The sequence below is a fragment of the Marmota flaviventris genome, chromosome 18, assembly GCF_047511675.1.
Source record: "Marmota flaviventris isolate mMarFla1 chromosome 18, mMarFla1.hap1, whole genome shotgun sequence".
Lineage (NCBI taxonomy): Eukaryota > Metazoa > Chordata > Mammalia > Rodentia > Sciuridae > Marmota > Marmota flaviventris.
In genome coordinates, this window is record NC_092515.1 from 17833917 (window position 1) to 17850520 (window position 16604).

The 16604-nt window shown below is 46.1% G+C and overlaps 1 protein-coding gene across 2 annotated transcripts; it reads left to right on the forward strand.

Annotated features, from left to right (window-relative positions):
* The first annotated feature begins 8463 nt into the window (after nucleotides 1–8463).
* Znf792 (zinc finger protein 792) lies at nucleotides 8464–16106 on the forward strand. 2 transcript variants are annotated; one of them, XM_027941207.3, is made up of 4 exons: nucleotides 8464–9015; nucleotides 12239–12365; nucleotides 12874–12996; nucleotides 13627–16106. In XM_027941207.3, exons 1-4 carry the CDS (start codon nucleotides 8983–8985, stop codon nucleotides 15528–15530), a joined length of 2187 nt encoding a protein of 728 aa, XP_027797008.3. In that variant the 5' UTR covers nucleotides 8464–8982; the 3' UTR covers nucleotides 15531–16106. The 2 variants fall into 2 exon arrangements, with proteins under 2 accessions (XP_027797008.3, XP_071460643.1); XM_071604542.1 differs by lacking the exon at nucleotides 8464–9015 and adding an exon at nucleotides 9031–10778 and having other exon boundaries at nucleotides 12236–12365.
* Nucleotides 16107–16604: the final 498 nt, after the last annotated feature.

Below are 16604 nucleotides of genomic sequence, written 5' to 3' on the forward strand. Positions count from 1 at the left end.
ATCCACAGAGTGGAATCATGAACTCAGCCAATGAGTGCCCACTTCCCTTCTGATGGATGCCAGGGCCGCCTGTTCCATACTCAACATCCCACAGTTGCCCATTATAATTCTCAAGTACAAAAACCACCCCTGGTGGGGTTAGATCATTGACCGCAAGACCCCTTTCTGTATCTCTTAGACCCCACCATGTCCCACATAGCTTTTTTGTTAAGCTCTACAGCCCTCTTTTCAGTTATTGGGCAAAAATTTCACTTCCAATTGGAATGCTTATCCAAGGGACTAACTCCTGAGGTCCCCGACTCCCCTCTCACTCATCTCCAGTAGATGACCCAGGTTTTCATGATCCCTCTCGACTCCCCCAGCCCTTGGCAATCCCCTTTCAGGACATGCTTGTTCACATTCCTGACTCACTTGGGGCTAATGGAATGACAGGCACAGGGCACATCTGAGAAGCAGAGGTTAAAGATGAAAACAGACCTCGCTACACCTGTCCCTAAACTAACCCAGTAGTCCCTACAACCTGAGGTACTGTATGGTTTCAGACTGGAGTGACTTCTTATTTCCGCCTCTATCTTCTAAACACATCTATTCTCCCTAACGGAGGGGCAGGGGCAGTATCTTGGTTGTGGGGTGATGGTCTATCATGTTACCAGGCCCCAGGTTCAATGCCTAGCATATCACGTGCACAAGGACACACACACACACACACACACACACACACACACATGGGAAAAGGAAATGAAAAGAAACCTAGCCCTCATCCAGTAGGTGACTGATCTTCTGCTTATGGTTTGCATCTGGAATGTTCCTCAACGGTCCACATGTTAAAAGCTCATTCCCCAATATGTTGCTAGTGGGCGGGGGCAGAATCCTTAAGAGGTAGGGCCCAGTAGGAGGTCTTAGGTCATCAGGAGTGTGTCCTTGAAGAGGACTGGGGGTGTTTGGCCTCTTCTTCTTTCTTTGCTTTTACTTCCTGGCGAGGATGAGATGAGCCGTTTTCTTCCCCAATGCTCCCCACCATGATGTGCTGCCTGGCCACTGGTCATGGACTGAAATCTCTAAAACTGTGATTCAAAATAAACTTTTCCTCTTTGTAAGTTGATTCTCTCAGGTATTTTGTTTTCTCTTTCTTTCTGTGTTTTTCTGTGATACTAAGGATTGGGAATTGAGTCCCCCCACCCCCACCTCAGGTGCTCTACCACTGAGTTACATCCCCTGCCATTTTTATTGTAAGGGAGACTAATTATCCCCTTTATCCATCTTAGCTCATACTTGGGAACTTCAGCTGAGCCTGGGAACCAAACTGACCCAAGATAGATTAACAGGAGGAAAGCATACAAGTTTTATATATTTTTACACATACCTGGGGACCTTCACAAGAGAATGAAGACCCAAAGAAATGGCCAAAATAACAAGAAATGATATTTAAAGAAATGGTAAGACAAAGGGGCTTGGGGTAGGGTATTAAATAGTGGGGAAATCACTAGAAGATATATGGGGAAGGGGAAGAGATGTAAAGCTCCTGGAGGAAGTATTATTTTAGTTCAGTTCATTTGTACAATTCCATTGCAGCGTCAATTTGCTGTCTCTGGTGATAAGACTTATTTTTCTCATCTGGGTACAGGGAAGGCTTACTTCAGTGTGGCCTGCTGCAGGGAAAGTCAGATTGCTCTTTTTTTTAAAATGAATTAATTATTTTTATTCTAATTTGTTACATATGAGAACAAAATACATTACAATTCATATTACACATACAGAGTACAATTTTTTATATCTCTGGTTGTATATAAAGTATATTTCATACATCTATTTAGGGTAATGATATCCATCTCATTCCACCATCGTTTTTAGCCCCCATGCCCCCTCCCTTTCCCTCCCTCCCCTCTTCCCTATCTAGAATTCATCTAATCCTCCCTGTTCCTCCTCCCTATCCCACTATGAATCAGCCTCCTTATAACAGAGAAAACATTTGGCACTTGTTTTGGGGGGATTGGCTAACTTCACTTAGCATTATCTTCTCCAACTCCATCCATTTACCTGAAAATGTCATGATTTTGTTCTCTTTTATTGCTAAGTAATATTCCATTGTGTATGTATACCACATTTTCTTTATCTATTTATCTACTGAGGGACATCTAGGTTGGTTCCACAATTTAGATATTGTGAATTGTGCTGCTATAAATATTGTTGTGGCTGTGTCCCTGCGTATGATATTTTTAAGTCCTTTGGGTATAGACCAAGGAATGGGATAGCTGGGTCAAATGGTGGTTCCATTCCCTGCTTTCCAAGGAATCTCCATACTGCTTTCCATATTGGCTACACCAATATGCAGTCCCACCAGCAATGTATGAGTGTGCCTTTTCCCCCACATCCTCAGTAATACTTATTGTTGTTTGCGTTTTTAACAGCTGCCATTCTGACTGGAGTGAGATGATATCTTAGAGTAGTTTTGATTTACATTTCTCTGATTGCTAGAGATGATGAACATTTTTTCATATATTTGTTGATTGATTGTATATCCTCTTCTGAGAAGTGTCTGTTCAGATCCTTGGCCCATTTAATGATTGGGCTGTTTGTTTTTTTGGTGTTTAGCTTTTTGAGTTCTTTATAGACCTTAGAGATTAGTGCTCTATCTGATCTGTGAGTGGTAAAAATTTGCTCCCATTCTGTAGGCTCTCTATTCACCTCACTGATTGTTTCTTTTGCTGAGAAGAAGCTTTTTAGTTTGAATCCATCCCATTTATTGATTCTTGATTTTAATTCTCATGCTATAGGAGTCTTATTAAGTAAATTGGGGCCTAATCCCACATGATGGAGATTTGGGCCTACTTTTTCTTCTAATAGGCACAGTGTCTCTGGTTTAATTTTTAGGTCCTTGATCCACTTTGAGTTGAGTTTTGTGCATGATGAGAAAGAGGGGTTTAATTTCATTTTGTTGCATATAGATTTCCAGTTTCCCCAGCACCATCTGTTAAAGAGGCTATCTTTTCTCCAATGTATGTTTTTGGCACCTTTGTCTAATATAAGATAATTGTAATTATGTGGTTTAGTCTCTGTGTCCTCTATTCTGTACCATTGGTGTACCAGTCTATTTTGGTGTCAATACCATGCTGTTTTTGTTACTATAGCTCTGTAGTAATTTAAGCTGTGGTATAGTGATGCCACCTGCTTCACTCCTCTTGTTAAGGATTGCTTTAGCTATTCTGGGTCTCTTATTTTTCTGGATGAATTTCATGACTGCTCAGATTGCTCTTTCTGAAGCTATTATTTTTCAGGTGCTTTCAGCTTGAAATAATCAATCTGCCCAATTGGCGTCTTTTGGGATGCGTGTTCTTAACTCCTTCACTCTGCTTGAACTCCTATGACGGGATTCACCTTCCATGGTGGCATTAAAAAAAAAAAAAAAAACCTCTCCTCATTTTCTCTACTCCCTCTTTGAGGCTCCCAAATGATTCCTTTCCCAGTTCCCTATTCATCTATAAGAGAAAACAACATCCTATCTCAGAGGCCTAATGGAAAGCAGACGACCCTTATTTTAATCTCCAGGCCCTAGAGCTGAAGCATGTGTGTGAGTAGCGGAAGCAACAGCAAAGTTGGTTCAAACCAATCTTGTCTTAGCCTGAAATTCATGTACCCTGAGCTGTCTTAATCATTCATCCTTCTCCTAACTGAAACACCCAAGGCGTGTGTGTGTGTGTGTGTGTGTGTGTGTGTGTGTGTTATTGGAGATTGAACCCAGGAGCATTCTACCACTGAGCTACATCCCAAGTTCTTTTTATTTTTTATTTTGAGGCAGGGTCTTGCTAAGTTGCTGAGGCTGTCCTTGAACTTGCAATTCTCCTGCCTCAGCCTCCTGAGTAGCTGGGAATTAGAGGCGTGCACCACTGTGCCCAGCCCACCCAAGATTTTTTGACCTCTCACTTTACCTCTCTCTTTTTAAAAAAAAAAAATTATTAGTTATTGATAGACCTTTATTTTATTTATGTATTTACATGTGATGCTGAGAATCGAACCCAGTGCCTCACACATGCTAGGCAAGCACTCTACCCCTGAGCCACAACCCCAGCCCTCACTTTACCTCTCTTGGGATTCTTTCACTTTCTCCCTCTCACATTACTTTCCACCGATGTTCAGAATCCTAACCCTGTTGCTTTTCTTTCTTAACAGAAGAGCAATCACATGGCTGCATTGCAGGCATCAACACTTTAACAACTCCTCATCTGGACCTTTTAGAGATTCCCCTTACAGACCCAGACCTCAACCTCTGTACTTCAGAAAGAACAATGCAGGCAGATATGCCAGCACGGACTTCTAAAGAGACTCTTCATGGAATGAGTCTCTGTTGAAAGCAACTCAGGTCAGATAGTGGAACTCAATCACTCTCACAAGGGTAAGAAGAAGAGCATTAACATCTAGACCAGTGGGAGACAGCTTTGGAGGAGTACCTGACTGATGTATTGGAAACCTAGGGTATTAGGATTGTCAACCTGTACCTCTGTGGGAATTAACTTTATCAACTAGAGTATAGCGGATATGCAGTTCTTTTAGTGTTTAGTCTTACAGACTTCTTTGATTTTGAAAGTGACTTAGGTCAGCACTTATTCCCTCACCCTCATCAATGAACTTGTTTCATACATGTGCAATGCAGTTATTCTCTTATCACAGTCTGCATTCTTTCCTGGGATCTCATGACCACCTAAGTGATTTTTAAAATTTGCATACATTAAGATTCACTCTCTGGCTGGGGTTATGGCTCAGCGGTAGAGCGCTCCCTTAGCACATGCGAGGCTCTGGGTTCGATCCTCAGCACCACATAAAAATAAATAAATAAAATAAAGGTATAAAAGAAGATTCACTCTCTAGCTGGGCACAGTGGTGCCATCTGTAATCCTAGCAACTGGGGAATTGAGGCAGGAGGATTACAAGTTGGAGGCCAACCACAGTAATTTTACAAGACCCTATCTCAAAATAAAATAATAAAAACAAAGGGCTGAAGATGTGGCTCAGTGGTAGAGGGCTCCTTGGTTCAATATCTAGCACTAGAAAAAAAAATTCACTCTCTATACTATAAAGTTCCATGCATTTTTTTTAATTTGACAAGTGCATAATGTTATGTATCCACCATCCCAGAATCCTACAGAATCGTGTCACTGTCTTAAAAACCCCCTGTACTTCACCTCTTCTTTCCAAATTCACTTTGTTCCTTTTCTATGGGTTAAACTACAGCTATCTGGGGCCAGACTGTCATGGTTTAATCTTATAGAAGATTATGTGACATGTTGCTATAAAATAAAATGACTGGAATTTTAACAGCTTGGCCAGACAAAAATATGTAGGTGCATATAGGTTTCTATGGAATATTTTAGGGGTTCTTTCTTTGGGATTTTATTTGAAAGTATTTGCCAAGATACATGAGATGATCAGTGTTATCTCAAGGTAGAAACATATTACAAAGAAATATATAAAAATAATAATCTCTTTACTGTAAACCCTCCTCAGAAGTTTTTAGTGAAAACATTTCTAGTTTGGCCTTGTCGTTGTGGGCAGGAACTTTATATTACCTATTGTTACTGTACGAGTTTTCTCCTTTCAACGAGTTAATAGAGTTATCATATTAAATGACAGTGTGTATAGTTTTCTTTTCTTTTCTTTTTTTTTTTTTTTTTTGAGAAAGGAATTATCTTTTGGGAACTGTGGCCTGCACTGTCCTCATTCACTGTCAACACAGTACCTACTACTGTGCCAGTTGACACCTGGGTTTGAGAGAGTCCAAGAAAGCCCTCTCTTGAAGTACCACGGTTCCTAGTCCAGAGTCTTTATTTCAAGATCTGGAAGCTCCTTTTACAACAGGAACTTCCAGATCTGGAAATAAAACTTCTCATGTAGAGAACTGGGCTCACACTTGTCCTGAAGCAGAAGTTAGATGCCCAGAGGACAAAAGACTCTGTCATTTGTTCCCTTATCACCTGGTTCTCCCCATCTATTGTCCTGTCTTTGGTTGAAGGGATCTGCTGTGCACTTGCTGGTACAATGGACAATAATCACGGGAGACCCTCTGTTCACACACATGGGCATACACTGTGTCCTGGGCACACTGAAGGGAGCTGGAACACATGGGGGCAGAGACATGGGGCCTGGCCTTGAGCAGGGCGGGAACTCACTGTGTAGTGTGGGCAACACTCATAAAGGCTCAGAGAATCAGCACTTCCACTAGGACTGAATCCTGTGGCCTTCAGAAACACAAAGGACAGGAGAATCAGAACTTGGGTATGGAAGGGCAGGTGCAGAGGGCAAAGAATGGTCTAATGGGAAAGAATTTATACTCTGGGGATAAACTATGATTCCAGCTGAATGAATTATGACGGTTACCAGCTGAATGGCCTCATGCATGCCACTTCTCCCTGGGCCTCAGTGTCCTCATGTTAAAAGTGGTGCTACAGTTTGCACATGATTGGTTCCCCAAAGGTTCAGGTGTTGGAAGCTTGGTCCTCATTGTAATGGTAAAGAGAGGTGGTAGATCTTAAAGAGGTGGAGCCCAGTGGAAGATGACTAGTCATGTGGGTACCAACCTTAGGAAGGACTAGTGTTGATCTTCTTGAGTAGGTTGGGTCTCACAAGTGTGAATTAGTTCTCGAGACAGAGAGGTTGTTATAAAGCAAGGCCACCCCATGTGGAAGGACTAGTGTTGATCTTCTTGAGTAGGAAGAACCTTAGGAAGGACTAGTGTTGATCTTCTTGAGTAGGTTGGTCTCAAAAGTGTGAATTAGTTCTCGAGACAGGTTGTTATAAAGCAAGGCCACCCCATGTGGTTGGCCCCTTTGTGACACTATCAGGTAGGCCCTTGCCAGATGCTAATATCATGCTATTTGGATTTTCCAGCACCTGATTTATGAGCCAAATAAATCTGTTTTCTTTGTAAAGTACCTAGCCTAGTGTATTTTGTTATAGCAACACAAAATAAGATAAGAACAAAGATTAAAAAAATTAAATTGTACCATAGGGGATATAGAGCAGTAATGAGGTAAGTAGACAGGAAATGAGGTGATTTGATGCCTGAACAGATGGTTTCAAAGATAAAACATCCCCGGCAAAGGACGGGACATGCCAAGATGCAGAGTCCAGGTGAACAACAGTGTGTCCAGAAGGGAGAGAGGAAAGGGCAGGGCCAGATTACAGGGCTTTGTGGATCACAGTGAGAAATCTGGATTTATTCTACCTCTGTTTGGAGGCCAAGAAAGGGTTTTAACCAGTGACATAATCTAATTAAATCTGACTCTGGATGCTGTATGAAGAACACAAGAATTGATGTGGGGTCCCAGGGAGGTGTCCACTCCCCTGTTCAGGAGTACATTAACAGTGAACTGGCCCAGGGTGGTAGTGTTGGAGGGGACAATCTGGCACATATTAGGAGGTGAAGCTAATGGGACACCAGGATGGTTAGGATGCTAGATAAGGCCCAGGCAATGTAAGCTCCTCTCCTGAACCTCCATAAGATAGTCCTTTGTACCAACAACATGGCAGGGTGGCCCCTTTTCAGCACCCATTTAGAGTGACTGTATGAAGCCAAAAGCTCCTGTTTCTTAGAGGTAATGCATATGCCAGTTAGCTCTATTCAGCCATTCTGCAATGCTTATTTCCAAAATATCATCCTGTACATAATAAACACAGGTCATTTTAAAATCAATTTAAAAATTAAAAAATAAATGCATCTCATAAAAGAAGAATGAGAAAATAATATGAAAGGACCCAAGGGATACAACCTTATGCCTTCACGTATTTATTGAGTTAGAGAGCATTGTATTTTATATTTTGACAAATACCCTAAATGACCTTGTTGAGAAGGGTCTCTTACTGCCCTTTCACAGCCCTGTTTGTGAGTCTTGGGATGATGATGATGATGATGATAATGATAGCAGTAACTTTTATATAAAGCAGAAACCATGTACCTTCCATGTATCCTGTTACCCATTAGATGTGAGTAGTGTTATTTTCCCCATTTTATATACTGGATTTTAGAGAGTCCCTGTTCTCAAATTGGAGCAAAGATTGCTTGATCGCCCCAAATGGCTTGTTAAGGCATTGAAAGTTGAACCCCATTCCTAGAATTTCGGAGTCCTTAAGTTTGGGTTGTTGTCTCCAACTTGCATTTCAACAAATTCCCAGGAGATGCCAACGTCCTGGTTTGAGAAGGACTGAATTAGAACACTTAATATTCGTACACAAAGATCCGCCAATCAGGTATTAACTTCAGTTTTCAACGTGAATCTAGATCCCTGAGTGAGGGGTGAAGGGCTCACCAATACCCACACCGGCAGGACGGGTGCGGGATCCGTCCCGGGCGTGACCTAGCGCTGGGAAAGGTCCCTTTAAGAGGAAAACTCAGGGACGGCCCGGCGGAGGGGGCGGAGCCGCCCCGGGCCCCGCCCAGGCCCCGCCCCCGCTGCTGGGCCGCGGGCGGAACGGAGACCGGGTCCTGGGGCTCAGCTGGTGCATCGGCGGCTGGCGCCCGGCCACCGGCTGCAGGAGAGCGGCTTTACTTCTGGCCGCGGAGGCGGAGGCTGGAACTTCCTGCGCGACAGTCCGGCGAGTCATTTCCCGGTGGCGGCTCTGAGTCCCCGCAGCCGGAGGCCCTGGATCGGGTGGGAACGTGGGGCCTAGCCGCTGACCCTGCCCGGGGGGCTTTTCCGGATCGTGCAGGGAGGACGGGGAAGCTCGGACCCTCCGTCCCGCCTTTGCACCAGCCGGGACCCCCTGGAACTGGGGTGTCCGCCGGGGTCTGGAGGTCCGCGCGCTCTCCGCACCCGCAGAGGAGGCCTGGGCCGTGTGCGCCTTTTACACGGCTTAGGGAGGGGGCACTGAGGGCGGCAGCGCCACCCTCAGCCCGGGGTCCTGTCTCACCCGGGCCTGGCAGGATAGGTGGTGGTGGGGCTGAGTCCCTGAGAGCCACCTCTGTCACCTGCCTCTGACCTTTCCCAGGCCTCAATGGCTGTGGCGGCGTTGATGGGCCCCAGGCAGGTGAGTAGGTGGTCTTCAGACCGTCTGTGGTGGGATCCCCACCCTCTTGGTCCTGGCGCTCCTCTCCCTGCTTGAGTCAGAGAACCCTGGGGGGCAGGGAACGTCATTCCAGGCTTAGGGTCCTGGAATGCAGGCCAGGACTTACATAGAGCCGTTTCCATTTCTGCACTCTGAAGGGTGAGGGAGAAAGGGTTTTCTGCCCACAGGAACCTGCATGTACAAGTGTTTGTGAGGGTCGGTGTGTGTGTATTTGTGTGCAGTGAGTTGGGAGCCAGGAAATGTGAGGTTACTGTTTCTGTGTCTGCTGGAACCAGGCAGCCCACCCAGAAGGTGCTGGGAGCCTTGGAGGATTTAGAGCAGAGGATGAATGTTGGGGATGCAAATCAAGTCAAGATGGCGCCTGGCAGTTTGCCAGGAGGAGAGGTTTGTGAAGCAACGCCAGCAAGCCATTAAGATGATGAGGATTCCTTATTGGCTGACTGCTGTATCTAGGTGATGTTAATTGAGTTAAGCTGTGTGTAATTAGTTGGGTATATGTACCTCTGCTGTCCCGCAGAGAAGTGGCTCCTGCTACCTTGGGTGCCCGCTACTTTGAGTTCTCGCTCAGTTCCTGCTGAGTTCACTCGCAATAAAGTGTTCTTGATTCAGCCTTCAAGTTGCTTGTCACCTCTCGGTTATTTTGCCCAGCCGGACTGCGGCAGATGAAGGTGGTAGGACTTGGATCTTAACCAGACTCCCTGTGGATGCAGAGTGGAAACTTGAATGTGTGGTGAGGATGGACATCAGGCAGGCCAAGGAGTAGCTCACTGTAGTAGTCCAGGTCAGTAGAAGAACTGCAGGTGGATTCTGGATCTGCTGAGCAGACTTTCTGATGGGCAGGTGAGAAGGAGGACAAATGACACCATGGTTCTGGGTTTTAGCTGCAGGAAGGATGGATGATCTGTTAACTGAGAGAGGAGGTTGGTTCTAGTGGGAATTTTTGGTGGAAATAGGTTAGGTTTTAGCCATGTTGAATCTCTGATGTTTTCGAGATTCTGAGTGGATTTGAAGAGTGGATTGATAATATATGTTCTGGCGGGGGGAGGTGTTAATTAAGGGCATGAGAACAATATGCAAACTGAACCATGGCCAGACCATATGTAAAAGTGGCACTCTGACCCGAAACCTGCCCAGGAAACCACCCCCTCAAGTTCATACACACCCCAGGAGGCCAGCCTGCTGCAAGTCAGACTTGCAGGAAGCCAGATTGCCATCTCTAGTGACAGTCCAGCTAATTAAATAACAACTTCAGTGACAATTGATCACCTGTGTGGTCCAGGCTTGATTAATAACTGACAACTGTGATTGTTTTTCCTGTGTCCAACTTAGGACCAAACACAAAAAGCCAAATGTGTTCCCCCGACCCATCATACAGACTGCCCTGCTTCTTGTGAGTCCACTTACAAACAACATCTGCCAGCTTCGCCCTTTGCCTCCAGTTAGGGCATACCTGCAGCTCTCCCTGTTCTCCATTATAATGCTTTCCCCCAGTTCTGCCTCCCATTGAGCCTCTGCCAAACCCTCAGCAATGGAGGCTGACTCCCTTGGTTTAGCCAGCTCTGAAGAAATAGCCCTTGCTTTTCTCGTTTGGGGTCTGTCTCTCTCTCTCTCTCTCTCTCTCTCTCTCTGCAAAACATCCAAATTGTGGCATCGTGTGTTGACAAGAGTGAAGATAGGTGGCAGATTTAAGAGGATGGAATCTTCAGGTCCTGGTGACAATCCTGGTAAGAGGAAGGTGTGGCTGGAGAACTGAGAGTAGGACATCTTGCTTGGGCATCAGGGTTGGCTTGTTTGGCATCACAAAAATGGATGAGGAAGAGTGGTGGTCATGGCGAGGGGTGCTGTGTGGGATAAAAGCATCTGGCAAGTGGCCAGATCTTCCTCGGGGCATAGGTAGGAGATGGATATTGAGGTTTGGTAATCAGAGAAGTAATGCTCCAGTGAGGTTTGGGCTGTCCTTATCCACCCCCCTGTTCTTTCCAGAATTTTGTAGTGACCCTTAATGGAACCTGGGGATTTTCAGTCAGGCTGAGGAATGGGCTCAGGGGTAGGTAATTAGTTGGAATTGTTGCCAGCAACAATTGTTGCTGTGGGATGTATTAGTTAGCTTTACATTGCTGTGACAAAATCCTGGGGTAATCAGCTTAAAAGGAACAAAGGTTTGTTGTATCTCATGGTTTTAGAGGTTTCAGTCCATCATGGCTTAGCCCTGTTGCTTTGAGCGTGCATGCATAGTCCATCATGGTGGTACTTGTGGAAGAGAAAGAGTGTTCAGCTCATGATGGCTAGGAAGCAAAGCGAGAGGAGGGGCTGGGATCCCAATGTGCCCTTCAAGGACCTAATTTCCTTCCAGTAGGCCACACCTCCTAAAGGTTCCACCCCCTCCCAATAGCATCACAGGCTGGGGACCAAGTCTTCAACATATGGGACTTTGGGGGACATTCAAGATCTAGACTGTGAATGGGAGTAGGAAGAGCAGAGGGATTGGCTTTGAGTGTGGGTGATGAAGGGATGGCATTTACAACACAGAGGGGCCAAGTGCACCTGACACCTCATCTGTGTGTGCTCCGGGTGGTTCATGTTGAAGCCAGGAGCAGGTCAGGTCTCAGAAGCAGAGGTGAGGTTACCTTTGGCAGTGGGTGACACCAAAGGCCCAGGGCAGAACGGGATCATGGCTGTATTTGTCAAGCACTCTCTGGGTGCCATGTGCAGAGTGACATGTGGGAGTCCATGGAGATGGCTGTGCTGTGGACAGGGGAGAGGGTAGCTGTGACAGCGAGCATGGAGTGGTGAGGTCCAGAGTTGTTCAAGGAGTGAAGCGCACCCAGGAGTGAGCTCTTGGCCAAGGGGATCCACACTGGGGATTAGGGGAAAAGACGGAGCCCCCTTTTGTTTGAGCCTGAGAAGCATGACGTGGATGGCACTAGGGAAGGGGGTTGAAGAGGGGTTTAGCCCCTCCAGGTCAGGGCCAGAGCTTAGATGGTGTCCCTGTACCCACTGCTCCGTGGCCATCTGTGGGCTGACAGAGTGGTCATGTGGAGCAGGAGAAAAGAGCAAGCAGGAACTGGGCCTGGTGTCTTCCTGGAGCTGGGGAGCAGGGTGAGGGAGGAGGGTGAGCAGGGGACAGGTAGGGCACGCTGAGGAGAGAGACTGATCACAGAATGAAATGTCCTCATCATAGCAGGGCTGTGTGACCTTTGAGGACGTGACCATTTACTTCTCTCAGGAGGAGTGGGGACTGCTGGACGAGGCTCAGAGGCTCCTCTACTGTGATGTGATGCTGGAGAACTTTGCACTCACAGCCTCACTGGGTAAGGCCGTCATGTCCTCCTAGGTGTCCTGAGCTTGTCTCTGCCTGTCCCCTTTGCTCAAGGGACAGCTCTTTCCTTCTCACAGCCAGACCATGGGAACTGCTTCCACTTTCCAGTCCATGTGTTGTGGGTTCCAGGGCGGAGCTGTGTGCAGTATCCTCGTGTCCCCGATCAGCCCCACACCTGCTGCCTGAGCCTTGCAGAGAAGTGTTCAGGCAGAAGGAGCCTAGCAGTCAGCCTGGTAGAGCCCATCTGATTTGGCCACTCCTCACCTGGATGGTCGTCTAGATCCCTGACAGTGGTTTGAGTTCTGCTGTCCTTTGCCCACATTTCCTGTGCTTGAGTGCCAGAAATTCCAAGTGCTCGTGTGGTGGCTACTTGCTCACTGGATATTCCTGCCAGACTTCCTCTGTGTGTTCTTTTTGTAATATTGAGTTTTCTGTGATCTGATGTGGGTTAGTTCCCCCAGGTAGGTGCTGGCCACTGACCTTCCTTGTCTTTCCCTCAGGACTTACATCTTTCAGGTCCCACATAGTTGCCCAGCTGAATATGGGGAAAGAGCCCTGGGTGCCTGACAGAGTGGATATGACAATGGCCATGGCAAGAGGGGCTTATGGCAGGCCTGGTTCTGGTAAGTGGGAGCTGGGGAGGATGGGGTGTCAATAGTGTGTTCAAAATATTCCACCATTTTTCTTATATTCATCATTAGTGCCAAAGCCAGTGGCCACACTCATCTCTACCTTTCCTTCCCTATTGCCCACTTGGCATCTCTGCTCTGACTTTGGGTCCCTGGTTGGGCCCCACCTTTCTGGCCTCACGTCTCCTCCTTGCTACAGCTTCCTCAGTAGCACTCTCCAGTGTTGGATTCCATTTTGTAAATCCTGAGATATGCATATTTCCTTTAAGTGCTTGAAAACTCAGTTGGAATCAGATTTTCCCAGGCCTGGCCTGATGCATAGCCCTCAAAGGTTTACAGCAGTGAAGACCCATCTGAAAGGCTTTGGAGAGAAGTGAGTTAGAGATAACGGCCTCTCCACCCTGTACTGTACCCCATTCTTTTGTTCTTGGTTCTAATAAGGCCTCTCTTGTCTTGTGACTTGGTCAAGCATAAGACTGCAGAGCATAGCATTTTTTACTTTGTCCTGAGGCCTCTCACTTTACCAACAATTCTATGGACTCATTTCAGGGTTGGACAAGGATATGTACTGGGGTGTTTTCATCAAAGTTTATATGAACTTCACTAGCATTGCTCTGTTTGCAGATTTTTGCCAAGGAAGAGAGGATGAGAAGCTACCTTCTGAACAAAGAGTCTCTGTAGAAGGAGTTTCACAGGACAGGAATTCCAAGGCAGCTCTATCTACCCAGAAGACCTACCCTTGTGACACGTATAGCCTACAGTTGAAAGACTACCAGGCAACATATCCTATGCAGAAGCCATCCATGTGTGAGGTGAATGGGAGAGGGTTCAAGGTCAATGCAAGTCCTCTCCAGCAACAGGCACAGCAGAATGCAGACAGGTCTGTCAGAAGGGAGGAAGGCAGGGCCTGTCCTATGAAGACCTTCAGAGACCACACATCAGAGAAGGCTTTTATGTGCAGGGACAGCAGGAAGGACTTTGCGACCACATCAGGCTCTCTGCAGCATCACGTCACTCCAAGTGTGGAGGAGTCACACAGGAGCAGTGAAGGTGCAGTGGATTCTCAAACTATGCGAAGACATAACAAGAGCTGTGAATTCAGGGACGGTGAATTTTTGAGTGACAAATCCTCACTTGTTCAGCACCAGAGAATCTATGCTGGAGAAAGGCCTTATGAATGCAGCAAGTGTGGAATATTCTTTAGCCATGTTACCAGTCTCATTCAACACCAGAGGGTTCACAGCAGAGGAAAACCTTATGAGTGCTGCAAATGTGGCAAATTCTTTAGCCAAAACTCCAGTCTCATAAAGCATCAGAGAGTTCACACTGGTGAAAGCCCTCATGTGTGCAGCGACTGTGGGAAATTTTTTAGCCGAAGTTCCAACTTTATTCAACATAAGAGGGTTCACACTGGAGAAAAGCCATATGAATGCAGTGAATGTGGGAAATTCTTTAGCCATCGCTCCAACCTCATTCATCATAAGAGGATTCACACTGGTAGAAGTGCTCATGAATGCAGGGAATGTGGGAAATCCTTCAATTGCAACTCCAGCCTAATTAAACATTGGAGAGTTCACACTGGAGAAAGATCTTATAAGTGCAATGAATGTGGAAAATTCTTTAGCCACATTGCTAGTCTCATTCAACACCAGACCATTCACACTGGTGAACGACCTTTTAGGTGCAGTGAATGTGGGAAAGCCTTCAGCCGAAGCTCTTACCTCATGAAACATCAGAGAGTTCACACTGGTGAACGGCCTTATGAGTGCAACGAATGTGGGAAATTGTTTAGCCAAAGCTCCAGTCTTAATAGCCATCGAAGACTTCACACTGGTGAACGACCATATCAGTGTAGTGAATGTGGGAAATTCTTTAACAAAAGCTTCAGCCTCAATAACCACCGGAGGCTTCACACTGGTGAACGGCCTTTTGAGTGCAGTAAATGTGGGAAAACCTTCAGACAAAGGTCAAATCTGAGTCAGCACCAGGAAGTTCACAAACCAGACAGGCCTTATGAGTGTAATGAATGTGGGAAAGCCTTCAGCCGAAGCTCTGACCTCATGAAACATCAGAGAGTTCACACTGGTGAACGGCCTTATGAGTGCAACGAATGTGGGAAATTGTTTAGCCAAAGCTCCAGTCTTAATAGCCATCGGAGACTTCACACTGGTGAACGACCATATCAGTGTAGTGAATGTGGGAAATTCTTTAACAAAAGCTCCAGCCTCAATAACCACCAGAGGCTTCACACTGATGAACGGCCTTTTGAGTGCAGTGAATGTGGGAAAACCTTCAGACAAAGGTCAAATCTGAGTCAGCACCAGGAAGTTCACAAACCAGACAGGCCTTATGAGTGTAATGAATGTGGGAAAGCCTTCAGCCGAAGGCCCACCCTCATTCAGCATCAGAAAATTCACGCCAGAGAAAGGAATATAGAGAATGTACTCCCTCCTTGTTCAACGCAACACCACACACCGGAGAGAAGCTCTGAGAGTAGGCTTTATGAGGAGCTCTCAGACAGATGTTGAACCTTGGTCACCCAATAGTCTGCACTGGGGAGATTTCCTATGGAGGCTCTATATGGTGGAAGCTTCCAGGAGCTGAGTTGCATTTTCCGACGGTGAATGTTATCAGAGTTCTGTCACTGTGAGGATTTATAACAGAAGCTCTCCCACTGACAGACCTCCAGAGTGTATGTCAGCCTCTCCACAGCACTCAGGGAAGGCAGATCTCTTTCTGCTCCCTGGAGAGAATGATCAGTAGCCTGAGGCCATTGGAAGATGTCCTTCCCTTCCCCTGTGGCAGATTTATCCATGGACATGATCCATTTTTAGCCATGAAGACCTGAGTGGGGTTCTACTGGCAGCTTGCAGAAAAGGTTTCCCTCTTTCAGGGACATTGGTCTAATGTGATTCTTGTGATGGACTTATTCAGCCTCTGTGTTACCTGGCCCAAATACCTACTGCACATTGCTGTTTTGTGTGATAACAAGGGCTTTATTGATAAAGCCACCTTTAATCTCTGTGTTCTGATCACTGTTAGGAGTGGGATGAGAACAGAGCAAATGTCTACTAAATTAAAGAAGTGTTGTGTGTGCCTCCAAATTTACTGCCTCAGAAGGGACAGTTTGATGGTAAAGAACAACTCAGCCCAGATCTGGCCTTGTGCATTGCCCCCCAGGGGTTTTAAGGAAAGATCATGTGGCTTGGTGAGCCCATTTTTGCAGTCTGAATGCTATGAATTTTCATAATATGACCATGTTATCCTAAGGAGGGGGCAGTTGTGACAACCTCTAAGGCATCTAGGAGCAGTTCATACTTAGAGGATGTGTCCCTCTTTGTTCAACACAACAACACACCAGAGAGAAGCTCTGAGAGTAGGCTATATGAGGAGGTGTCAGACAGATGTTGAACCTTGTTCACCCAAAAATCTGCACAGGGGAGATTTCCTATGGATGCTAGATAAGGTGGAAGCTTTCAGGAGCTAATGTATCCCTTTTCCCCTAGCAGTATTAAGCAGTTGCTATTTAACTGGTACCTGAGGTTCAGCATCTTCTAACAGATGTCTCTTTTTACCAAGATGTTCCAAGCCCAGGTGGACCC

Coding starts and splice junctions, on each gene's coding strand:
- Znf792 (XM_027941207.3), top strand. CDS start 8,983: ATGGCTGTGGCGGCGTTGATGGGCCCCAGGCAG. Junction 9,016..12,238: donor CGTTGATGGGCCCCAGGCAG/GTGAGTAGGTGG, acceptor TCATCATAGCAG/GGCTGTGTGACCTTTGAGGA. Junction 12,366..12,873: donor TGCACTCACAGCCTCACTGG/GTAAGGCCGTCA, acceptor TCTTTCCCTCAG/GACTTACATCTTTCAGGTCC.